This window comes from Macaca fascicularis, chromosome 15 (genome assembly GCF_037993035.2).
Source record: "Macaca fascicularis isolate 582-1 chromosome 15, T2T-MFA8v1.1".
In the NCBI taxonomy this organism is placed as follows: Eukaryota; Metazoa; Chordata; class Mammalia; order Primates; family Cercopithecidae; genus Macaca; species Macaca fascicularis.
Genome location: NC_088389.1, coordinates 36,830,776 through 36,856,345, shown reverse-complemented (window position 1 = coordinate 36,856,345; position 25,570 = coordinate 36,830,776). Strand labels below are relative to the sequence as shown.

The following is a 25,570-nucleotide window of genomic DNA, read 5'->3' as shown; positions in this document are numbered from 1 at the left end:
GTATTTTAGTAGAGATGGGTTTCACCATGTTGGCCAGTATGGTCTCAATCTCCTGACTTCGAGCTCCACCTGCTTTGGCCTCCCAAAGTGCTGGGATTACAGGCATGAGCCACCGTGCCTGGCCCTAATGTCCTCTAATATCTGAACCGTATTCAGATTTTCTTTGTTGTCCCAAGAATATATATATCTGTGTGTGTGTGTGTGTGTGTGCAGGTGCGTGTGTAAAATCCAAGCTGGTATTCCCTAGATTGAACCACATTCTGGGTTTGACTGATTGTTTCCTCATGGTTTGTTTAACTTGTATCTCTATGTTCTATGTAAAATAGTATCTTAAGTTAACTGCGTTTTCCCCTGATTACTGGAGAGGCTGATCACCTTTCATTTGGAGAGGCTGATCACCTTTCATTTGCTGTTCAGGTTTCCTCTTCAGTAAATTCCCTATTCATATTCTTTACCTGTTTTTTGTTGAATTGTCTTTGCCTTTTCTTAAAGATTTGTAGGAATTCTTTACATATTCTGGATAATAATCTTTGGTTGGTTATATGTAGTATCTACATTTCAAACAAGCAGCCCAAATAATTGAGTTGCCAAGTGGTTTTTGGACAGCTCTTTTTAGAAGTTCTCATCATACTATCCTCCTCTTTAAACTATAATAGTTTGATCCCAAGTAAATAGATGAAAGAGGTAATGTTTAATCACAAAATACAAATGGACTAAAATGAATCAGAACCATGGTATGCTAATAAATATGTACTTATATTCTTGTTAGCACTCATTTAAGGTACTCTTATCGTCCTTAATATTAGAGAGTGCCAGTCCCATTTTGTTCTTCTGATAAATGAACATGCTATGGTTTAATAGAAAGAGTATGGGCTTTGGAGTCAGAGATCTACATTTATATCCTGACTATCCTTTTTCTAGCTACATAGCCCTATGCAATTTACTTAGATATTCATTCTACAGTTCCTCATCTGTAAAACTGCAAGTTGCCTTATACAGTGATTGTGAAGATACAATGAATAATGAATACGAAAACATTTTGTCCAACATCAGATGAAAAATAGGCATTAAATCTTATCCTACTCTTTTTTTCCCTTCCTTTCTCCCTCCTTATGTTTTTAGACTCGTAAGTATCACAGAACTGGTCCCTTTGAAAAACAGTATGTTGGTAGCTTACTGACTTTCCTGATTACATTTAGCCAGGGCTTTGTTTTCCAACCAGGATATGCACAGTCTGAGGCTTCATGCTATTGCTACTGAAAACTTTGTGGCAGGCAGCAGTAGCTGGCCAGCGTTTGGTTTACAGTGCTCAAGTTACTTATAATGCCTTGCAGATGCTTAAGCAGCATAGTGAGGGTTCCATAGTTAAACCCACTGTATCTTTCTAGGAGCTTGCAGAGCTAGAAAGTGCCCTCCAGGAGCAGCATGAGGTGAATGCATCTTTGCAGCAGACCCAGGGAGATCTCAGTGCCTATGAAGCTGAGCTAGAGGCTCGGCTAAACCTAAGAGATACTGAAGCCAGCCAGCTCAAGGAAGAGTTGGAAAAAGTAACAAGACTAACCCAGGTAAGTAGGAGCATAAAGCCAACTAGAAACTAAGTACCCTGTGCCTTAAGATATCATCCTTCTTTTATTTATGTCTTAATTTAAAGTTAAGCGTTTTTTCATACCATGTATATGGAGTGATGAGAAAGGCAGAATTTTGGAGTCAGACATTCCGAGTGCTAATAACTACCCCTGTGTGAACATGGGCAAATCAGTTCATAGCTCTGAGCCTCCCAGCCTTTTCCTCCTCTGTAAAATGGCTTATGGGGAAGATAAATGAGAGAAATGACATGAAAGCACCTGACATCGATACTCAATAAATGCTAGTTTGTTTTTCCTTCTTAGAACAGGTTTAAGAGACTTTTTTTTTTTTTGAGACGGAATCTTGCTCTGTTGCTAGGCTGGAGTGCAGTGATGTGATGTTGACTCTCTGCAACCTCCGCCTCCTGGGTTCAAGCGATTCTCCTGCCTCAGCCTCCTGCGTAGCTGGGACTACAGGTGTGTGCCACCATGCCTGGCTAATTTTTTGTATGTTAGTAGAGATGGGGTTTCACCATGTTGGTCAGGCTGGTCTACAAACTCCCCACCTCAGGTGATCTGCCCACCTCAGCCTCCCAAAGTGCTGGGATTACAGGCATGGGCCACCGCGCTCGGCCGAGACCTCTTTTAGGTTGATGGTAAGTTGTAGTTTGCTGTCTCCTTTCAGGGTTGGCTGAAAGATCCACTAGTTTAAATTGTACTTGCAAGTTACAGAAAACATATCCAATAAATATTTATTGATTGGCCATTGAGGGCCAGGTGCTGTGGATTCTCTAGGGAAAGCACAGACATGGTCACCATCCTGTGGAGCTGACAGATCTCTGATTGGTAAACTTTAGTCCAGCAGGTGAAACAGGTGTGGAAGAAAGAAAGAGACAGGATTCTTTGGCCAAGGAGGAAGTAGTCAGGGAAGATCACCCTACAGAAATGATGTTTCAGCTGATGACTGATGGATGAGTAGGATTTGGCCATGCAGAGGGGACAGGGTGAAAGGGGTAAAGGTAAGGTATGTGTATTCTAGGCAGAGAGGTGAGGAGAGAGAGCATATAGTAAGTACATTTGAAGTGCTGAAAGTATGCCTCCAGAATGCCAGGAGCAGGGAGAGGAGTGAGGAAAGAGAACGAGAGGTAAAGGCAGAGGGGCAGGCAGAGGCCAGTTGTAATGTATTCTTTATCAGATTAAAAATACAATTTATTAGCCAGATGAGCTGCATCTTCTTTCAGGAAGCCACTTCAGCCTTTCCTTTCTGCCTGCTGAAAATCTGGGTTCAGGACTCCAGTTTGGTTTTCCTATAACCTGTGCACAGTAAAGGTATTTATCATGCATATGATGATCATCTGTTTAGATGCTCCTAGATGATCTGTTTGTTTTACCCCAGCTAGACTCAGAGCTCAGTGAATGCCCAGATTGTATCTGTTTGTTTCTGTTTTTTTAGTGCCTGGCATATGAGAAGTGTCAATACGTGCTTATTTGATAAAAATGAAATAAATAAGATATTTTGAATCTCAGGAATGTATGTAAAAAATAATTCATATAATTAGAAAGTGAACTAGAAATATATCTGGTTTATTATAGTAATTATGTATATTCCTTTACTTATGAGATATCAGATCATCACTTGACAGTTGTCAGGATTGTATTTCTCAAGAGTGCTAAGTTTTGTAGAAGTATAATTGACAAGATTAGAGTCTCAGAAATTAGGAGGTTTTAGGAAAACAATTAAAATAACAGTAAATATTTTAAAATAATAATAAATAAAATAAAATTTCTAGGTGGCATTTTCCTTAATAAATTCTCCTCTTCAAGCCAGACTGTACTAGCTTGAAATACATTGTCCTTTGTACTTTGATTGTCTTTTATTTTCTTCTCAGAAGTCTTGACAAAATTATTTTAAGAGCCTGGCCTTTTCACTGATTCACTTGGTATTGAAAGGGACATTCCCCCTTCCTCAGCACCAAGACTGCCAGGATTGGTCTTCAAACCACACTGAGAATATGAAGCATAACAGGTCTTCTGTCTCTGATCTGAAGATCTGCAGGTCTCTGATTGGTAAACTTTAGTTACATGAACTCCCTTGTGATGCTCGATAAGTACAGATTCCTTGGCCCCACCCACCCTAGAGATTCTGATCCAGAATCTCTTTTCTGAGATAGAGGTTAGGTGTCTGCATTTTTAACAGGCATACCTAGTGTTGATACAGGTTTTTTGAGGACCACAGTTTGAGAAATACTAGTCTAAGGGAAAGAAGAGCAATAATTGTTGGATCACTTGCACAACTTTTAAAGGTAGGTGCTTCGGCCCACACCTGAAGATTCTGATTTGTTGTATTTGGGCTGACCTGATTCCGATGCTTACTCCTTCTTAAGTGTTAATAATAGTTTAAGGATTGTGTGAAAAAAATTATCTTTGGTTTTTAAATTTGGGAGTACAAACATAAAATTGAGTTGTAAAACTATAGCTAGCCAGGGATTGTGTGTATATGTAAATTTATTTGTGCCTTTTAAAATAATAAATTATTGCTGTTTTATACTTTCATGTCATTGCTTCGTATGGTGACAGTTAGAACAATCAGCCCTTCAAGCAGAACTTGAGAAGGAAAGGCAAGCCCTCAAGAATGCCCTTGGAAAAGCCCAGTTCTCAGAAGAAAAGGAGCAAGAGAACAGTGAGCTCCATGCAAAACTTAAACACCTGCAGGTAGAGATTTGTTGTTTTAAAATACATTCTTACACAGAACACCCAAAGATGACGATATCTTTAGTCAGGCACTTAGCAACCTGCTCTAACATGTAGTAAGCAACTTGAATTACTAGACAAAAGGGAGCAGCACTTTTGAGCTCCACTCTGGGTGGAGCAGCACCATAGCCCCTATTCTCTTGTGACCATTGTTTTAAAATTGTTATTTGTGAATCTCCTTTTGTTTTTATGATGGTGCAAAGAGATAGAGGCAGTGTCAGTAGTAAACAATATACTGTGTAAACTCATGGGCAAAAGCAGTATCTTGCATTTCTTCTAAAAGTAGATTTGTCACCAGACCGAACTAAAATGATCAGATTGGTGCATTCCTCTTCCGCTGAAATATCTTTGTAATTATCCAGGAATTTAACTAGAGTGGGTTGCAGTGGGATTTCTTATGTGTAAACAGTTTTCACAATCCTCTTCTCGGAAAGGATGCTATTAAAAATGTAATCATTTTTTATTTGTGGGAATGTATGTCAACATATGTATAGCTGTTCTCACAGTAATCTGCTGAACAAACTGCAGGAAAAACAGGTGGATAGGATTTTTCTGATAATTAAACTCTCAAAGAAGACAGATGTCCGAACAAACAAGTACCTGAATCATCACTCAGGTCTCCAAATCTGTGAGGCTGGGGGCCTCTTGGCTAGCTGAGATGGTAGCTGTTATCACCAGAAATAAAAGGGCAGAGTTTATGTGGCTTGGAGGAAGGGTTCCAAAAAAAAACCATGTAGGGGAATTTGAGAGAAATAAGACTAAGCTCACGCAAAAGTTCTTCTTCTAACACTTCAAATGTTTGTTCCTTGAAGTTTAAAGAAATCTAATAACCTAGAATTTAATTTTTACTGCTCTCAGTTCCACTTCTGAAGCAAATATAAAAGATACACATGTTTTTCATTACTATGTGAGGTGTGTGTGTGTGTTGGGTCTTCCTTGAGTTATCATTTTCCATTTTTAGTATAGAAATTTTCATATAACACAAAAACAGAATACTTATGACCCTTTATTTACCCATTGCCCAACCTAAACAGTTGTCAACATTCATTGTTTCATTTTGTCCACCTCTTTTGTTGCTGGAATATTTTAAAGAAAAATTTTATACATCTTTCTTTCACCTGCAAATACTTAAGTGTACATCTCTTACAGAAAAGGACTAATATATATTCTTCAGGGGACTTCTCCAAAGTAGAAAGTGAGGTCAGCTTTCTAGAATGCTTACACGTGTTGTGGGACTAAGTTAGAACTAGATTCTTTGGTTACTTGGTCAGCTAACCTCCTGAGTACAAGTTAAACCCACTCTACAATTCTTTGTCAGAAATCATTTAGTTGCAATGAACCAAAACCTACTCACAGGAGCTCAAGAAAGGAGATAGCTTGCTAGGAACTAGAGCTGCTCCACCTTTGATGTTGATATAGGGGCTTTCTCATTTCTCTTTTTCAATCTCTCCGAGCATTGTTTATGGCCCAGCATAGACCCCAGCCCTGAGCTGACATATTTTCAAGTCCAACATTTATATAGACTTGCTGTACTGAATCTTGTTTCAAATTATGGAGAGAATGAGAACCTGTTTTCTGGCTAGTTGATGTGTTGACTGGCCTCAAGTCAGATGATCTGTGGCCAGGATTAGATAGTACTACAGAAAGGGCTGCCTTGGGGCAATTTTATAGATAAAGAGGACTCCAGATGGAACAGACACTTGAAAACATATTAATTGCATTCTAAATTCTTCATTTCAGTTAACATTGTTACACTGAGTTTGAAGTAGAGTACTCATAGGGAAATTTTAGGAATTTCTTTTTACTTGAAAGAGGCATTGTCTGAATTTAGTTCTGTGGTCTAGATATGTTTGTTAGTTCGTTAGTAGTGAAAATATGCTGTCATGTAATAGATAATCCCTATTTCATCCCCCTCCATAGGATGACAATAATCTGTTAAAACAGCAACTTAAAGATTTCCAGAATCACCTTAACCATGTGGTTGATGGTTTGGTTCGTCCAGAAGAAGTGGCAGCTCGTGTGGATGAGCTAAGAAGAAAACTGAAATTAGGAGCTGGGGAAATGAAGTAAGGAAAAAGCAAGACCTCCAAGACTAGAGTGGGCCTCACAGCTTGGGAGTTGTGAGTGTGAGGTTCAATGATAAACTCACCTTTCTAAGTTCTGTTAATGGCAAATTTCTTTTGTAAGGTTCTCCGTATAATGTTTTCATGACTGAGACAGAAGATTATTTAATTTTAATTGTCTGCCACTGATAGTTTTTACATTTTGGATCTTTTTTTTTTTTGGTATTTAAGGGTAATTTTTGGTATTTAAGAGTTTCTTTTCTTGAAAGTTAATTATATATGGTCAGGAAGTAGAGTCACATTATACATTTTAAATAGAGAAGAAACATCAAAAGAAAACATAATTATTTCAAATATATGAAATGGACATTTATTTTTGGAGCAAATATTGTTAGCCTCATGTGAGCCTATGGTTTCAGAGTGGTGGCAGTCATTTGATAAAACAATAATTTGCACTTAGGAGATGGTCAGTAAATTGCTATAGATTGACACCAGTCCCTCCACACAGCTTTTTACTCGAGCTAATGTTAATAGCATGTTTGCATCAAAAATTAAATGTCACATTTATACCATTTTTCCTCCTCGCTAGCATCCATAGTCCTTCAGATGTCTTAGGGAAAAGTCTTGCTGATTTACAGAAACAATTCAGTGAAATTCTTGCACACTCCCAGTGGGAAAGAAATGAAGCACAAGTTAGAGAAAGAAAACTCCAAGAAGAAATGGCTCTGCAGCAAGAGAAACTGGCAACTGGACAAGAAGAGTTCAGGCAGGCCTGTGAGAGAGCCCTGGAAGCAAGAGTAAGAAAAGGACAAGAGGCACCTGGAGGGAAGTGTTTGGCAAATATTAATGTTTTCCAGCAAATTACAATGCTTCCTTTGTCATGTAAATACAACAGAATTGTTGTTATTTTCACTTATAACAAGTCAAGCTGGGTGTGACTAAAACTCAACCCTGAATGTGGTTATTATGTCAAAGTCAGGCTTGTTTGTGACATTGTGTTTTCCTTGATTTGGAAGCAAAGGCAAGTTATTTTATAATAGGCAGGTAAATAATGCCACATTCCTAGAGTATGGTGTGTTGCCAGAATCTGGTATTTTTTGATGTGATGATTTTAATGAAGAGGCAAACATTCAAATGACTCCTAGAGATCGTTCAAGATAAAACCATTCCTGACAACTCGTTAGTAAATAATTAAGTTACAGCCTATAGTAAAATGGGTGATAATTCATAAAAAGTTTTAATTTTTCTTAAAACATATTTTGCCTAAAAATCATTCTTGAAATCTTATTTCTTCACAGATTAATTTTGATAAGAGACAACATGAAGCGAGAATCCAGCAACTGGAGAATGAAATTCACTATTTGCAAGAAAATCTAAAAAGTATGGAGGAAATCCAAGGCCTTACAGATCTCCAACTTCAGGAAGCTGATGAAGAGAAGGAGAGAATTCTGGCCCAACTCCGAGAGTTAGAGAAAAAGGTAGGGAAGGCTTGGAAAATGAGACACATAAGTGCCTGCTGGCAGTGCTCTGCCCACTGGCAGTGTTCTGCCCCCTGGCAGCTAGGTCAGCTGAGACGGGTGCGATCTGTAGTCACCTCTGGCTACATTGCTGGCACAGTGCTGAACCGGACCTAGGTGGGACCTGGATGCATGTCATTGAATCAAGAGCCTAAGACCAGGTGTCATGGTAGATGGAAACAAGAGAATTGAGAATGTAAGGAGTGACTTTTGAGTTAATTAGGTGGTACTTAACAAATGATATTGGGAGGAGTTTGACTCCTTTGAAACCTCTTGTCCAATTGGACACATCCATGGAAAGTTACTTTTAAACTCCTCATCATCCTTTCTAATACCCCTGCCTCTCTTTGATGGCTTTTCTCCATTCCACCTCAACCATCTACTCCCATTGTCACATTCTGGACTTTGTCAAGTTTAAAAATTGCACCCACCTCTGAAATCACAAACTGAAGAGTCTTGCTCTGATCATAACCACTTATCTTGCTGGCATCCACACACTAAAAATTTCTCAACCTTATTGAGCTTCCAGTTCAATAGCCTCACCCCGACCTTTGCTATCTGTTAAGCCCTTGTCTTTACTTTCTTACTTGTCCAACTTAAATTTTGTGGTCTACCAGCTATAACTTTTTTTTTTTCCTCTACAAATATCCTTAAGTCCCTTGTCCTTTTCTACTGTTTTATTTCACTGACAAAACTGAAGCTCTCTGCTTTCTTTGGGCCTGCACTTACACTGGGTGTTCCTGGAGAAAAAAGTCACCCATCCAGTATAGTGGTGTCATTAAAAACTTATAGTTACCAATCTCAAATGGACAATATGACCCTTTCCTGTGGTGATCTTCCTCTCCCATGCCTCACTGTTTCACACCTTCTCATCCTCTCACCTGCCATCTGCTTTCTCCCAGCCTCAGTGAATGACTTGCTTTATCCTTCACTGAGAAGCCATCAGTTTCCAAGTCCTGTTGAATCCATCTCTAAAATATATCTGGAATATATGACCTTTTTCCTTCTCTGATGCTAGACACTTGTGCTGTCATCATCTCTCTTCTGGATGACTGCTGTGGCTGTCTGATCGATCTGTCACTTCTGCTCATGACCCTGCTCTCCAGAGCTGCCAAGATGCTCTTTCTAAAATGTCAAGTGGCTATAATCAGTCTCCCCTCCAGTAGCTTCCTTTGTTCTTAGGATTAAGGCCAAAATTCTTAAGCCTATGAGGCCTATGTGATTTGCCTCTATTTAGATCTCTCCTTTTCTCACTGCTTCTCCTTTCAGTTGCTCAAAAATGCCAAATTCCTTTACTAACACCCTATGCCCAGGGCCTGATTTCAAAGGCAGGTTCATCCATGCCTTGGTGGTAGTGCCAGGAAATGTTTTTCCAGTAAATGGAAGAAGTTATGACCACTAAGATTCTTGACCAAGAAGACCTAGTTCAAGTTTCTCACAGTTTTGAGATCTATTATTTATTCAGTGGATATATGTGGAGTACCTCCTGTGTATCAAGTATTGTTCTAGGCAGCAGTGAACAGAGTCCCTACCCTCCTGGAGCTTACATCTGAATTCATTCCTGCCAAATAATTTATCTGTTTAATTAATGTTTCTTTTATTTTAGAAGAAACTTGAAGATGCCAAATCTCAGGAGCAATTTTTTGGTTTAGATAAAGAACTGAAAAAATTGAAGAAAGCTGTGGCCACCTCTGATAAGCTAGCCACAGCTGAGCTCACCATTGCCAAAGACCAGCTGAAATCCCTTCATGGAACTGTTATGAAAATTAACCAGGAGCGAGCAGAGGTGAGTTCACATGTACAGAACAGGTTTCCATCAATGATGCTGCTGTCAAAAAACATGGCAACTTGTATTATTGATCTTGTTATAAACATTGGTTATTTTACAAACCACTGTAAAGTTGTCTGTTTTTCTTAAGACCTACAGATTATATTCCCCCCATAACAACCCCCAATAATTTATTTTGTGCTGCCATGGATCCTGCATTCTACTGAGCCCTGAAAGGAATCATCAAATAAACATACTATCCCTACCTTTACGTGTAAGGATCTGCTTAGGGAGGTAGCTGTCAATATCTACCTGGACAAGGGTTCTTGAAGGATTGTCATATAATCCCTCTGAACCTCAATTTTTTCATCTTGTGCAGTTATGTGAAAATGTTACTTCATAGTATGACTCCTTACTGAGCTAATGGCTGTTACCATGCTTTATAGGATGCAAATGCTAATAAGATTAAGATAGCAGATCATAGGAGACAAAAATATCTAATGATGAGAGCCCAGAGAGACATAATCATGGAAGACTGTAGTAAAAGTACAAAAGTAAAAAAGTTAGCCTTTGTTCTTTCTGATGTCGCACCTTGGGGTTGGGGGCTGGGCAGGCTGCCCAACAATGGGAACAACACAGGAGAAGGTGGGGCTTGGGTGTCCATTTTTATGAACAGCCTGGTAGGCAATGTGATGAAAGCAGAGGAATCAATCCAAGAGGAAGAAATGAAGAAAACAACCTGTGATAGCAGTGGTGCCTTTCTCATATCTCTGTCCCAGTAGGAGTTGCAGGAAGCAGAGAGGTTCAGCAGAAAGGCAGCACAAGCAGCCAGGGATCTGACCCGAGCAGAAGCTGAGATTGAACTCCTGCAGAATCTCCTCAGGCAGAAGGAGGAGCAGGTCAGTGTTGGTACCCAGAGACCTCCCCTTTATCAGATTCTTATCAGTTCCTAAAAGACAAAATTACTGTAGGTGATGTCTCAAAGAAGTCTGAAGTGCAGTCAATAGTTAATCAGTACTTTATCCTCTACTGTGTGCCAGGCTTGGTGCAGTTTCCAAGTAATGCAGTTTCCTCACTGGGAAAGTGTAAATAAATATAGAATCATAATCAAGTTGAAAGGATAAATGTGTTTGGGAAAGAAGGAATTCATTGGCAACTTTGTGTGATTTTTTTAAAATAGTTTCGACTTGAGATGGAGAAAACAGGTGTAGGTACTGGATCAAACTCACAGGTCCTAGAAATTGAGAAACTGAAAGAGACAATGGAACGACAAAGGATAGAGATTGCAAGGCTGCAGAATGTACTAGACCTCACCGGAACTGGTAAGGGATTGGGCTTTGATTTTTGGCAGTGGTTTTGTAGTTGTAAAATTAAATCATCTTGTTTGTTTTTTACCTTTAACTGTTACAAATCAATTCCATGCTTGATTTAGAGAGCTGTGGTAATTAGCTTAATAAGTAAAATCAGATAATTTTAAAAGTATTTTCTGTAAGTGTGTTACTGGGGGACTTGGGTGCCAAGACAGGAGTTTCGTATTTGTGGCCGGGCGCAGTGGCTCACGCCTATAATCCTAGCACTTTGGGAGGCCATGGCGGGTGGATTGCTTGAGGTCAGGAGTTCGAGACCATCCTGGCCAACATGGTGAAACCCTGTCTCTACTAAAAAATACAAATATTAGCCAGGCGTGGAGGTGGGCACCTGTAAACCTAGCTACTCAGGAAGCTGAGGCAGGAGAATCACCTGAACCTGGGAGGTGGAGGTTGCAGTGAGCCAAGATTGGGCCACTGCACTCCAGACTGGATGACAGAGTAAGACTCTGTCTCAAAATAAAAAAAAAGAGAGCTTTGTATTTGTAATTTCAAAAGAAATAATGTTTACAAATCAGTTTATTTGCTTTTTTTTTTTTTATTTACCAAAGGGCAGACTGAAAGTCAGCTTTGAGGAACTGATAAAATTAATTGGCTCTCATGGAATCTCTTTTATATTTTGAAAAAGAAAGGAAGTAAATGATTTCATATCAATTTCATAGAATGACTTTTCTTTACAGACAGCAAAGGAGGCTTTGAAAATGTTTTAGAAGAAATTGCTGAACTTCGACGTGAAGTTTCTTATCAGAATGATTACATCAGCAGCATGGCAGATCCTTTCAAAAGACGAGGCTATTGGTACTTTATGCCACCACCACCATCATCAAAAGTAGGAATTCTGTGGTGTTGGGAATGTATACTGAATTTTCTTGAAGAAAGTGTGACATTGTCCCCTTCCCCAAATTTATGAGCAGGTACCAAAAATGACATTTCTATGCTAAGCCATGCATTGAGGTTCTGTAGTGTTTTTAATATTTGAGGTGAAAATAGGGCTTTCTTGGGGAAGGTGACAGTTGGCTGTTCATACTCAGGTGGTATGTGTTAAGGTCCTTGAATGAAGATACTATAAGGGGAAAAGGTGATTTGAGCCCAGAGAGCCTGCTGAAATGGGCATAGAATTGTGCAGAACCTCCGACAGAAAAAAAGGCACCTGGATTTCATGTCCTTTTAACAAACATTCATTCAGTGCTTACTGAAGCCTAGGCCAAGTGGTAGGCAGTGGTGAGGCATCACATTGAATGGTAAAGCCCCTGCTCTCAAAGATCTCATTGGCCATGCCAGCATAATTGCAAAATGGTGACAACAGACCTGACCTGTATTCTCTAGTTGCAGAGAGATGTTAAGGATTCATCTGATGGGAAGTTCAGGAAGGAATGCTTCTCAAGCAGTGGTGTGGAGTCAGCACTTAACAAGCAGTGAGCAATGGACTTTTAGGAGGGAGGAAACAGCTTGTGTGGAAGAGGAGAGTTATTGGCTTAGCAAAGACAAGTAGCTTTGTGGGACTAGAGGATTTGTAGGAGCAGTGTCAGATGAGGCTGAAAAGTAGATTGGGGTCATGCCTTTTTTTTTTTTTTTTTTTTTTTTTTTTTTTTGAGGTGGAGTCTTGCTGTGTCCCCCAGGCTGGAGTGCAGTGGTGTAATCTCGGCTCCCTGCAGCCTCCGCCTCCTGGGTTCAAGCAGTTCTCCTGTGTTAGCCTCCTGAATAGCTGGGATTATAGGCACGCGCCACCATGCCTGGCTAATTTTTACATTTTTAGTAGAGACAGGGTTTTGCCATGTTGGCCAGGCTGGTCTCAAACTCCTGACCTCAGGTGATTTGCCCACCTCGGCCTCCCAAAGTGCTGGGATTACAGGCATGAGCCATCACCGTGCCCGGCCTGAGGTCATGCTTTTTTAAAAGGGCCTTAGAATCTCTTACACTTAATTATATAGGCCATGGGAAATGGGTTGTATACTAAAATGATCAGAGCTGTAGTTTAGGAATAATATTCTGGCTAGTACAGAGACTATACTTGTGGTAGGGTGAGCTTTCCGTGGGGCTCTTTGAACTGATTGAGGTAAAGAGTAGAAGCCAGAGCTAGATCAGTGGATCTGGGAAAGAGGAGATGAGATTAAAAGATGTTAAAGAGAAACGGTCAGAGCCTGGGACCTGAATGTGGGAAGTGAGAAGAAGACTGGGGCCTGAATGTGGGAAGTGAGGAGAAGACTGTAGGCTATATTCATCCAAAGCAGAGGGGGGCCTAGTGCCATCCTGCTAGAATCAGCCGATGAGCAATAGTCAGGGAGAAGCAGCTCAGACACACTAGGATCCCAGGGCTGTGTAGACTTAACCAGACTCCTGAAGAGCAGAATCTTAGATTCTCCCAGCAATCCTAAAGGAAGCCAACTCCTTGGTACAACCAGAGTTGGAGGTGGAAGCAGTATAAATTAGAGCAAAACATATAAGCCTGAGCTGGGTGAAGGTTTAGAGGATGTACCTACAGACTGGGAAGGAGAAAGAGGGTAGCAGAGTAGAGCTTTAAAGCCATGCCAAGCTCCCAGGACAACAGAAGACTGGTGTCCCCAGATTTCTTCGAAGTTCACGGGTTTCCTTTGCCTCAGTTGCTGGGCCATTAAGGATGAGGTTAAAAACAAAACAAAACAAAAAACCACTAGGAAAAATTACTACAGAGAGAACAGAGGCTGACACCCGGGAGTCTGATCACTATGGAGAACTTGCTTTCATTTCTGTCCCTTGGGGAGTTGCTGCATAAAATTAACCCAGTCAAACTGCCAGATAACATGCTTTTTCCATTTTGGTATGACCAAGGACTTGTGATTTCTAGAAAATTGTACCAAAAGAGAGGATAGGAGATGGGTGTTTTAAAATGGCTTTTGAAAGGATAAATAGACATTAATTTGGATGCTTTCACCACACTTTGAGCCCTTCACTTTCACAGACCAGTCTGATGTGACCCCAGCCATTACCCACACAGCCCTCCTTTCTGCATGGCTTCCCTGACACTGCCATGTCGATCAAGTCCAGAGGGATGTTAATAAACTGAATTGTGTATGGAACTGCAGTTTATGTGACTGTGTAATCACCTCACTTCTGTGAAAAATAAGGATAATGAAAAGAAACCAAGTTCTTTCTCAACCTTGCTACATCTCAACTTTGCTCTAGACTTTGACATTTCTTAAAATCAGCCTTTCCGTTTGTAATAGATAGTGTGCTTTGCTGTCATTTGTTTTAGGTTTCCAGCCATAGTTCCCAGGCCACCAAGGACTCTGGTGTTGGCCTTAAGTACACAGCCTCAACTCCTGTTAGAAAACCATGCCCTGGGCAGCAGGATGGGAAGGAAGGCAGTGGACCTCCCCCTGCCTCAGGATACTGGGTTTATTCTCCCATCAGGAGTGGGTTACATAAATTGTTTCCAAATAGAGGTAAGTCAAATCACATAGGAAAGTTGCATTTCTCTTGCCTGTTTAATAACCTTTTATTGATTCCCTGAAATCCCTAAGTCACAGACCAGACTCCTTAGCTAGCTCCATAAGGTCTTCTGTGATCTGGTCTTGGCCAGTGACCTCTTGTTGTCATTTTAAACCCTGTCTGGAATGTCCTTCCTCCTTCCCCTCCCATGCTGCTGCCTACTTATCCTTCAGCAAGACCTAGGTCCTCAAACAATGCTCCTAAATGGAGCTTTCTTCCACCCTGCTTCACCCAGGCTGACTAAGCAGCCTCTTTGACTGTACTGGAGCATGGTGTCTTGTGTCTGTGCCTCATGGCATTAATCTCACCTTCCTAAAATGAAGTGTTATGGATCTGTCTTCCAAAGCTCTGGGGGAAGAGTCAGACCTGAGTAAATCTTTTTCACTTATTAGCTGTGTGGTCTTCGGCTAATTATTTAGCTTCTGAAACTGTTAATCTGTAAAATGTGAATATGACCTTCTGAGAATTTGTTCATTCAGAAACTTTTTTTTTTTTGAGATGGAGTCACGCTCTGTCACCGGGCTAGAGTGCAGTGGCACCATCTTGGCTCACTGCAACCTCTGCCTCCCGGGTTCAAGTGATTCTCTCTCCTGCTTCAGCCTCCCGAGTAGCTGGGATTACAGGCGTGCACCACCATGCCTGGCTAATTTTTGTATTTTTAGTAGAGATGGGGGTTTCACCATATTAGACAGACTGGTCTCCAACTCCTGACCTCAAGTGATCCACCTGCCTCGGCCTCCCAAAGTGCTGGGATTACAGGCATGAGCCACGCATGTGGCCAGGAAGTGTTTATTGAGTGTTTATTGTGTGCCTGTGTTCTAGGTTCTCTGTTGTCAGTGATCAGCAAACATATTTTCTGGTTTTAGGGCAGATAAGTTTGTAAGCTATCACATTGGAGAGTGTTAAATGTCATGACAGTGGTAAACACTGAGTGCTGTAGCATGAATTAGATACCCAGATGGTCACTTAATAAATTAATGAATAAATTAATGAATGCAGAAACAAACCAACAGATAAACATAAGAAAAACTCAAGTGTCAGCCATAGAAAATACTTTGAATCCATGTTTTGAGCTGCTTTTCAAAAGTAGTTTTGACCTTTTTTTCAGTTTTATTCTCACATCTCCAGTATCTTGGCTTAAATGCTGCTGTTTTCTACTAAATTTGTTTACCTGGTAAACCATGGGGGTAAAACACTCTTTTGTTTAATAAACTCTTCTGTTTGTTTCTTTCAAGATGCAGACAGTGGAGGAGATAGTCAGGAAGAGAGTGAGCTGGATGACCAAGAAGAACCCCCATTTGTGCCTCCTCCTGGATACATGATGTATACTGTGCTTCCTGATGGTTCTCCTGTGCCCCAGGGCATGGCCCTGTATGCACCACCTCCTCCCTTGCCAAACAATAGCCGACCTCTCAGCCCTGGCACTGTTGTTTATGGCCCACCTCCTGCTGGGGCCCCCATGGTGTATGGGCCTCCACCCCGCAACTTCTCAATCCCCTTCATCCCTATGGGTGTGCTGCATTGCAACGTCCCTGAACACCATAACTTAGTAAGTGGAAAGACATACAACTCTCTTTCCACACTGCTTCCATGGGTGACTGATAAGGGTATATACTTAATGAGTTGACCTGTTTATGACTGGATTATATGGCAAAGGTGTGTTTGTAAGGCTGATGTTTAGAACTGTGCAAGCATTCTCTTACTAAAATTTCTCTTCTAAAAGCAATGGCGTGTGCCTATAGTCTGAGCTACTCAGGAGACTGAGACAAGAGGTTTGCTTGAGCCCAGGAATTCAAGGCCAGCCCCGGTAACAGCAAAAAACAAAAATCAAAAAAACAAAAATACCATGTACAGGAGTTAGGGTCTCAGGCCAATCTACAAACCTGGGTTAGCCATTTAATAAATGTTTTCAGTCCAGAAGTTTACCATTTTTACAAAGCTTATATATTTTTCTATTGACAGGTGTTATATTAATGTGTATGTATATATTCACTTCCTAGTGCCTGTACTTGTACACATACACATATGTATAATATGAGTGTATACACATACATGTATGTGCACGTGTATGCACACAGGTATGGACAGCATACAATAAGGTTTTGGTGGGGATTATCTCTAGGTAGTAGGATTTATTTATTTTTTATTTTCATAGTTTATATTTTGGTGGGGATAAGGTTTTGGTGGGGATTATCTCTAGGTGGTGGGATTTATTATTTATTTTCATAGTTTATATTTTATTGTACATAATATTTTGTATTCTGTTTTTCCTACTTAATGTTATAAGCATTTGCCCATGGTTTTATAAATGTCTTTAAACAGTATTTTAATGACTGTACAACATTTCTATATTTGTAGGTACTGTAGCTGACCTAAATTCTTACTGTATCTCTTATTCTTAGGCTAGATTCTAAGAAATAATTATTTCCTAATCACTAGATTACTTCCTTTTTCTTTTTTCTTTTTTTTTTTTTGAGACAGACTTTCTCTCTGTCGCCCAGGCTGGAGTGCAGCGGCACAATCTTGGCTCACTGCAACTTCCGCCTCTTGGGTTCAAGCGATTCTCCTGCCTCAGCCTCCCAAGTAACTGGGATTAGAGGCACCCACCACCATGCCCGGCTAATTTTTATATTTTTAGCAGAGACGGGGTTTCACCATGTTGGCCAGGCTGGTCTCGAACTCCTGACCTTGAGTCATCGCCTGCCTCGACCTCCCAAAGTGCTGGGATTACAGGCATGAGCCACTGCGCCCAGCCTCATTAGATTACTTTCTGATTTTTTGGTTCTAGAGAAATAAAATGCAATCTAAGCTCCTCCTTCAGACTCAGAACACCTGGAGCCTTTGTTTTTTCCTTACTCTCTTGGCAGATTGAGTGGAAGATAAACTAGGACACATATCAAGTCCACCAGTACCATTGTAATAAGTCAGACTAGTTTTAGAGGGTCTGTGTGCATTTACAAGTTTTAACTATAGTAGTCACTCATATTCTCTTAAAGTTTTTTCTTGCACATTGTAATTTGTAACAATTTCTTTATATTCAGCATTTATTGATAATCTCTTAAACTGGTTCTTTTACTCTCCAAGCTTACCCGGCCGTTTATATAGTTTCTCAGGTACACTTTTATGCTTCCCTACGTTTGCATATGTTACTTCTTCAGCCTAGGTCTTTCCTCTTTCATTCATTCTTCAAAACCCAGGCAAAACACCTCTTCCTCTGGGCAGGCTTCTCAGAAAACGTTTCTCCCATTTGTCCAGAGGAGGGAGAGACTTCTGTCTAGAAAGTCTTCTGTGCTAGACACCGAACTCTTTGGAGGCAGAGGTTATCCACAAGAGGCTTGGCGAATGTTTCTCAATCATAGTCGGACTGTTTGAAAAATTAAAGGTTCTATTTGTCCATCAATTTCATCCGTGACATTTAACTTTTTATACCAAAGCCTTAGAATCTACCATCATTTTTTGGGTCATTGATACCACTTTAACCACAGTTAATTTCAGCTTTTGGCAGGAAAGAGAGGAAACATCCTGTGATGTTTCAGCTCTGCATTTTTCCCCTTCTTCATTCAGGAGAATGAAGTTTCTAGATTGGAAGACATAATGCAGCACTTAAAATCAAAGCAGCAGGAAGAACGGTGGATGAGAGCATCCAAGCGGCAGTCCGAGAAAGAAATGGAAGAACTGCATCATAATATTGATGATCTTTTGCAAGAGAAGAAAAGCTTAGAGTGTGAAGTAGAAGAATTACATAGAACTGTCCAGAAACGTCAACAGCAAAAGTAATTAACATATTTTTTATAATTCAGACAAATGCGATACTAGTTCATTAATGCTGTAGAATAGAACTTTCTGTAATCTTGGAATGTTCTTGATTTTCTGTCCAAAACAGTAACCACAAGCTCAATGTGGCTGTTGAGCACTTGAAATGTGGCTGATGGAGCTGAGGAACAAAATTTAATTTCAATTAATTTAATAGCCACATATTGAGTACCACACTGAGCAATACAGTTCTGTGTTCTTTTGGCCAATAATACAAATCAGTTCTTCTTGTAGTCCCTCTTGAAGAGTGGTATAACCATTTCCCCTCTCCAGTTACCCTAGCTAAAAATATGGCAGGGGTTCTCAACTCTTTCTCTTCCGTTACTCTCCTATGTTTCCAGTTGGTCTCTAAATCCTGCTGACTGCATCCAGAGAGCTCTCAAACTGGTCCCTTTCTGTCATCTCCCCTTCTCTAGCTTTTAATTACTCTCATCCTAGCAATTGTAATAGTTTCCACAGTGGCCTTCCATGTCTTCTCTCTTGGTCTACACTGTATCTTGACACACTGCAAATCTGACTGTTCCACTTTCCCGTGTGATTCTCAGTCCCATCAGAATATACACGGCCCTTCTCCATCTGAAACCTACCTGTCTTTTTCTTTTATCACAGTGTTGGGTCTGGCTCACTGCTTTCCTGTGGTTTCCCTGAACACCACGTTTTCTCCTGCCTCTACACCTTTGCTTGTACTGTCTTCTCCCTGCTGACCCCCCTGCCTAACTCCAACCTGTCTTCAAAATAAAGGTCAGAGATCCCCTCTCTTTTTTTTCCTCATTAAAAGCCTATTTCTTCTCAGGTGCCCACAATTCAAGGTTAGCAACCTTGGTCATAGCACTGTTCACACAATGTTGTGGGGAGCCCAGGAGCTCCTTGAAGGCAGTAGCTGGACCTCCATCTCTGTGTCCCATCACCTGTCATAGGATCACTTAGTGAATGCAGCATCTGTTGATTGGGTTAATTATGCAAAAGCCTATGTGTTGCAGAAGTCCATGAATTATGACAGTTCCCCAGTTTTTGTCATTTAACCCAGACTGGCCCAGACCCCAGGGTGGTAGGGAGGCCTGCAGAGGACACAAGTAAGAAAGACGTGGTTGCTGCCATCTAGCAGCAGACATGTGACTAACAGTCTTGGCAAGTGAAAGCAAGGGCCACACCTAAAAGATAGGGGCTAGACGTTTGAAGGTTAGGCAGATGGTTGTATCTGTTATTTTTGTGGGTATACACATTGGGGAGTGGAATTTTTTTATTCTGAGGTATTTTGGAGGGAGGTGATAGGGTGGTAGGATCACCACTTCTTTTCATAGTTGTAAAAGTGTAATAAATACTATTCTAGGAAGTTTGGATAACACAAAAATGTTCCAAGAAGAAAGTAAAAATCATATGTATGCCTTCATTTAAAGAGAAAGAATCTGTTAAATGTTGAATTTATTTTCATATTTTTCTGTCATGCAGTGATAGATAATCTAATTTTTAAATAATTTTGTCATGTTAGCCTTAAGATATTGAATTGTGTGTCACGGTTTTTGATATGTCAAATGTTGTCACCAGAGTTTTACTTTAGCCGAATGGAATAAATCACAAAATCAGGTAGTCTTCAGGGCAGCCTATAAACTGCCCTTGAAGGATAGTTTTGAGGGAATGGATGAATATTGTGGTAGTGGTTTGCTTTATTTTTGTACCTCAAGAGAATAGAAGTATCAACATTTTCTTGGTCAAGAGATGACAACATAATAATCTTTGTTGTTATATTTAAAAGGGCAAACAATTCCATGTCATGCATTTTACATATTATGCATTTATTGCCAATAAGAATTCCATGTTTAATAAAATGGTAAACATAGACCTTGAACAGAATCAAATGTAGCAGTCTTTCTTATCTATTCTCATATAAAATTAGAAAATCATTGTAGATCTTTTTAGTAGTTAGGCTACAAGTACCTATACTGTCTACATTTACAATTTTTTAATGGGTGTGTATATTATTTTTTAGGGACTTCATTGATGGAAATGTTGAGAGTCTTATGACTGAACTAGAAATAGAAAAATCACTCAAACATCATGAAGATATTGTAGATGAAATTGAGTGCATTGAGAAGACTCTTCTGAAACGTCGCTCAGAGCTCAGGGAAGCTGACCGACTCCTGGCAGAGGCTGAGAGTGAACTTTCGTGCACTAAAGAAAAGGTATGTCTTGTTGTGGTTTGGGGTGTGAGCTCAGTGTGGGTGAGTCAGCTTACTATCTGCATGAAGGATTAGAAAGAGAGTGTGTGTACTAAGAGGACAGTTGTCCAAGTCAGACAGCCAGGTTCCAGGCTGGACTCTGCTAGTTAAGGAGATGTGAGAATTTGTACAAGTCATGTAAGTCCCCTGGCTTTGCTTTTCTTATCTTTAAATTCAGGCTAAGAATATGTAGGCTTTTCAGCATGGATTAAATAAAACAGCATATTTAAAATTCCTGAAGTTACTTAGTTCCTAGCACACCCCACCTCCTTATCCTGTGTGTCTTTTATATCTAATTATTTGGATTCTGCTGTGTTTTTTAAAATAGGTCAATCTTTATATTCTTATTAAACTACAATGGACCTCACAAGTATTACTTTGGTCTTCAAGTTGATAATGATACAAAATATTTTTTGGTCTGAGATAATATTCTTTTATTTTTTGAGATGGTGTCTCACCTAGGCTGGAGTGGAGTGGTGCAATCTCAGCTCACTGCAACCTCTACCTCCCTGGTTCAAGCGATTCTCCTGCCTCAGCCTCCTGAGTAGAGACGGGGTTTCACCATGTTGGCCAGGCTGGTTTTGAACTCCTGACCTTGTGATCCTGCCTCGGCTTCCCAAAGTTCTGGGGTTACAGGTGTGAGCCACTGCGCCTGGCCCGATAATATTCTTTAGACTACAACACAGAGGGAAGTTGGGGAGAAAAAGGAGTTACCTGTTATTGAGCCACTGCTATGGCTACGCATGGCCATTTTGTAAATGTTTTGTTTAACTTTCCTGGCAGCCCTGTAGGATGATGTTAGCTTGGTTTACTGAGGTAGCTCGGAGAGGCTCATTACTGGCCCAGGGTCACATAACCAAGGGCTCTTTTAATTGGATGAGAATTCCAGGATGAAAAGAGTTCCTTACCCACATGAAACACCTCAGGAACTATTATTTTTATTTTGCTATTTCAACATGAATATATTTAAATTAAAAGCAATCTATTACCTGGGAACTAAATTGTTTATTAAAGAAATTCTGTGAGTAATTAAAAATGGAAAAAGTCCTTTTCTTTTCAGATGAGCTGTTCCTTCTGTTTTCGTATGTTGGATTACTGTGAGAGAAAATAGATGTGAGCAGAACTAGAGGAAAAAAATATCACTGGTATAATAATATATAATAAGATATATTATTTTGATGTATCTTCAAAATATCACTGGTATATTTTGATTATATATTTTGGTATATTTTGGTTATATATTTATATATAGGTATATATATATATAAAATCATCAAAAGAAAATTGATGGCAGCAGTAGTAGGCAGAGGTAGTAAGTGAACCAAAGCTGATAAGTTATTTTACCTTCATCCTCCCAAAATGACTCAGGGAGGCAGCTTGGTAAGGAGGAGGAGAAAGAAAGTAGTGGCGTTTTGTAAGGAGTGTGCCAGACGTGTTAAAACCTGACATAGAAGGAGACAAAAAACTATTTGGTGGCTTTTCTGGAATGCCTAGCGAGTTTTGTCCAGTGCTTTGCTGATGAAACTGACAGAAACAAGCTATCTGAAATGGAAAGACGTATGGTGAAATATGTAGCTCTCTGGGAGCTTGCCAACCCTTTTGCATGCATGCAGATATTTAATAGACAAATTTAACATACGGACTCCTCTGGCTTTAGTACAATGGCAGACTTCAGTTTTTGTGTGTTTTTTTTTTTTTTTGGCTGAAGGTGAGTCACTGCTCAACCAAGTGCAAACCACACTCTATTTTTGGAACTTTTGATGTCATTGTTTTAAGCATCTTATGTTGGGCAGAAAAAGAAACCAAGTTGATTAAAAAAAAAAATTGTGGGCCGGGCACAGTGGCTCACACCTGTAATCCCAGCACTTTGGGAGGCCGAGGCAGGCGGATCACGAGGTCAGGAGATCAAGACCATCCTGGCTAACACGGTGAAACCCCGTCTCTACTAAAAATGCAAAAAATTAGCCAGCATGGTGGCAGGCGCCTGTAGTCCCAGCTACTTGGGAGGCTGAGGCAGGCGAATGGTGTGAACCGAGATCACGCCACTGCACTCCAGCCTGGGTGACTGAGTGAGACTCCATCTCAAAAAAAAAAAAAAAAAAAAAATTGTGTTTTTACCAACTCTTATATAGGAAGATTTTAAACATTTGCAAAGTATTTAATGTTTGTGTTTGTCAGCCATAATTACATTATCACCAGATCAAAGCATTTTTACTTCACTTGATAATGACTATAGAGTACAGCAAGAATTTCTGTGTGGAGAGTATCTTGGTAAAATCACTTCATTACCACTTAGTTGGGTAGATAATTTTAATATTTTAAATGATATAATAGTATTACACATTATTTGAAATAAAAAGCGTCTTTAGTTCCACTACTTTCAAGTGACTACTTTTATATAGTCTTTCTGTCTTTATTGACACGTGTAGTTTTACATAGTTGCTCTCACAGTGCTTATTATCATTTTATTTTTCTCAGCCAACATAGTATTAACTGTCTTCTGTGTTGCTACATTGTCATCTGATCATTTTAAAGGCTACACAGTATTCCACTTTGTTAATGCATCATCACTTAGCCTATTATTTGTCAGGTCTTATATTATTATACAATGAGCATTTTTCTGTAGTAGTTCTTTGCTTCTGAATTATTTACCAAGAATTAGAGTTATAGTGAATGGACATTTTTATGTCTTTCTGTATCATCTTGTTTTCCAAAAGAGATGTACTGGTTTACATGGCCAGTAGCTGTGAGTGAGTATTGTAACTGAATGGCTTTTAATGACAGTTTCTTTTCTAGACAAAAAATGCTGTCGAAAAGTTCACTGATGCCAAGAGAAGTTTATTGCAAACTGAGTCAGATGCTGAGGAATTAGAAAGGAGAGCTCAGGAAACTGCCATTAACCTTGTCAAAGCTCATCAGGAGCTAAGGTAGGTGGATTCCCTAAACCGTTGAAGAACACATTGAGATGAATGAAAAGTTTGCTTCTAAGGGGATAATAATTGGTTTATGATAAATAATGCATGGTAAGTCTACAGGACCTGGGGGGAATAAAGCAATGTGCTTTAGATTACTCCAGGCTGATGCAAAGGATTTGGAGCAGCACAAAATCAAGCAAGAAGAAATCTTGAAAGAAATAAACAAAATTGTAGCAGCAGAAGACTCAGACTTCCAATGTTTAAGCAAGAAGAAGGAAAAACTGACAGAAGAGTAAGTCAGTCCCCTGTAGGGCTACAAGGGGTTTGTGCTGGAAGACAGCTCTGGGGTTCCGAGTCCCTTAGGATCTGCTCTAGTGTTGCTGGTGCTTTGTAGGCTTCAGAAACTGCAAAAAGACGTTGAGATGGCAGAACGCAGTGAGGATCACCACCTGCAAGTCCTTAAAGAATCTGAGACGCTCCTTCAAGCCAAGAGAGCTGAGCTGGAAAAGCTGAAAAGCCAGGTATGACAATAGACGCCTTGAAAAAACAACTGACACAGCACTGTATGATTATAAAAGTAATACATGTTTAACTGTAGAAAAGAATAAATGAGGCTATGTATTATAGTTGTTAATGATAAAGTCTGAACTAAATTTGAATCCCAACTCAATACAATATTTTTGAGTAAAAAAAGTGAGTCTCAAAACATGGTATACTCTATGATTCTGTTAAATGCCTTTATGAACACTTGCGGTTGTATTTTTAGTCAATACCAAAGTACAAAAGTGGTCATCTGATAAGGGGGGATTTTGAGTATTTTCTGTTTTCTTCCTTTTGCATATCCGCGTGGTCTTCTTTTTTTGTAAACAAATATGTATTGTCCTTAAAATTGTAACAAGTTTTTAATTTTAAAAATGAATACATTTTAAAAATCTCTGACTAACTTCCATCACCAAGGATGTCAAAATGGAATTAGGATATAAAAATAAAAGTTCTTGGAAAACCATAACCTGAGGGATAATCATGATTGTCATATTGTTGTTCTTACTGTGATCACTGTGATTTGAGTGGTTTTAAGTATGTGAGCTCAAGGTTTTCATTAGGCATTTCACTCTTGCACTCCTTGCCTGGGTTTTCTGACTCTTGTGGGCTAGGCTATTAGCTCCTGATTTTACCTCACAACTAAATTATCTCCAGGTTAGCACAGAGAGCTGTATGGCCTTTGTCAAACTTACTCTTCCCTTTTCTTTAATACAGGTGACAAGTCAGCAGCAGGAGATGGCTGTCTTGGACAGGCAGTTAGGGTATAAAAAGGAGGAGCTGCATCTACTCCAAGGAAGCATGGTGCAGGCAAAAGCTGACCTCCAGAAAGCTCTGAGACTGGGAGAGACTGAAGTAGCTGAGAAGTGCAATCACATTAAGGTGTGTTTTTTATTAGGTTTTCTGAAGAGTCCTAGGACAGTGCTATAGGTTTACTTTGATGTATTTTCATTGCTTCTTCCCAAATGAAAATATAAATTCCTGAAATCTTGCCTCCTCTGTAAAATCAATTTGTTATGTATCCATGCAGTGGCTGTCATGTATAGTCCCCCATGTTGTTTTCTGGATATGCTCAAAGTTCTCCTGCCCCTGTACCTTTCTCATACCATTTCTTCTCCAGGAATTCCCTTTCTCCCCTATCACTAGCCTGATCTCACCTGTTTCTCATGGCACAGCTTCATGCCACCTCCTCTAAGAAAACTTCTGGCTGGGTGCAGTGGCTCACACCTGTAATCCCAGCACTTTGGGAGGCCAAGGTGGGCGGATCACGAGATTAAGAGATTGAGACCACCCTGGCCAACATGGTGAAACCCCATCTCTAAAAATACAAAAATTAGCCAGGCATGGTGGCATGCACCTGTAATCCCAGCTACTCGGGAGATTGAGAAAAGAGAATTACTCGAACTCGGGAGGCGGTGGTTGCAGTGAGCTGAGATCGTGCCACTGCACCCCGGCCTAGTGACAGAGTGAGACTCAATTTCAAAAAGAAAAAGAAAAGAAAACTTCTCTGACTTTTTTCTTTCTCTTGGAAGAAGGAGTTTCCTTCTTTTGAGTTTAGAAACACTCTGTCTGCATGTTTCCTAGGGC

At 40.0% G+C, this 25,570-nt stretch overlaps 1 protein-coding gene across 21 annotated transcripts in view; it reads left to right on the top strand.

Annotated features, from left to right (window-relative positions):
• The window catches only part of CNTRL (centriolin), a 96,188-nt gene that overhangs the window by 53,185 nt on the left and 17,433 nt on the right, over positions 1-25,570 (top strand). For 16 of the 21 annotated variants that reach the window (XR_012424419.1, XR_012424418.1, XM_074016676.1 and 13 more), the window contains 17 exons: positions 1,389-1,565; positions 4,143-4,277; positions 6,237-6,382; positions 6,969-7,176; positions 7,678-7,857; positions 9,503-9,682; positions 10,447-10,563; positions 10,845-10,986; positions 11,712-11,860; positions 14,264-14,453; positions 15,735-16,048; positions 18,064-18,272; positions 20,300-20,492; positions 23,325-23,455; positions 23,595-23,735; positions 23,838-23,964; positions 24,701-24,865. Coding sequence is in view for 15 of the 21 variants with exons in the window: in XM_074016676.1 (XP_073872777.1) it covers positions 1,389-1,565; positions 4,143-4,277; positions 6,237-6,382; positions 6,969-7,176; positions 7,678-7,857; positions 9,503-9,682; positions 10,447-10,563; positions 10,845-10,986; positions 11,712-11,860; positions 14,264-14,453; positions 15,735-16,048; positions 18,064-18,272; positions 20,300-20,492; positions 23,325-23,455; positions 23,595-23,735; positions 23,838-23,964; positions 24,701-24,865 (2,904 nt within the window). In the remaining 6 variants the exon portion in view is untranslated. Of the gene's footprint in view, positions 1-1,388; positions 1,566-1,921; positions 2,043-4,142; positions 4,278-6,236; positions 6,383-6,968; positions 7,177-7,677; positions 7,858-9,502; positions 9,683-10,446; positions 10,564-10,844; positions 10,987-11,711; positions 11,946-14,263; positions 14,454-15,734; positions 16,049-18,063; positions 18,273-20,299; positions 20,493-23,312; positions 23,456-23,594; positions 23,736-23,837; positions 23,965-24,700; positions 24,866-25,570 lie in introns of those variants that run through there. The other 5 variants (XR_012424421.1, XR_010581448.1, XR_012424420.1 and 2 more) reach the window with 4 other exon arrangements.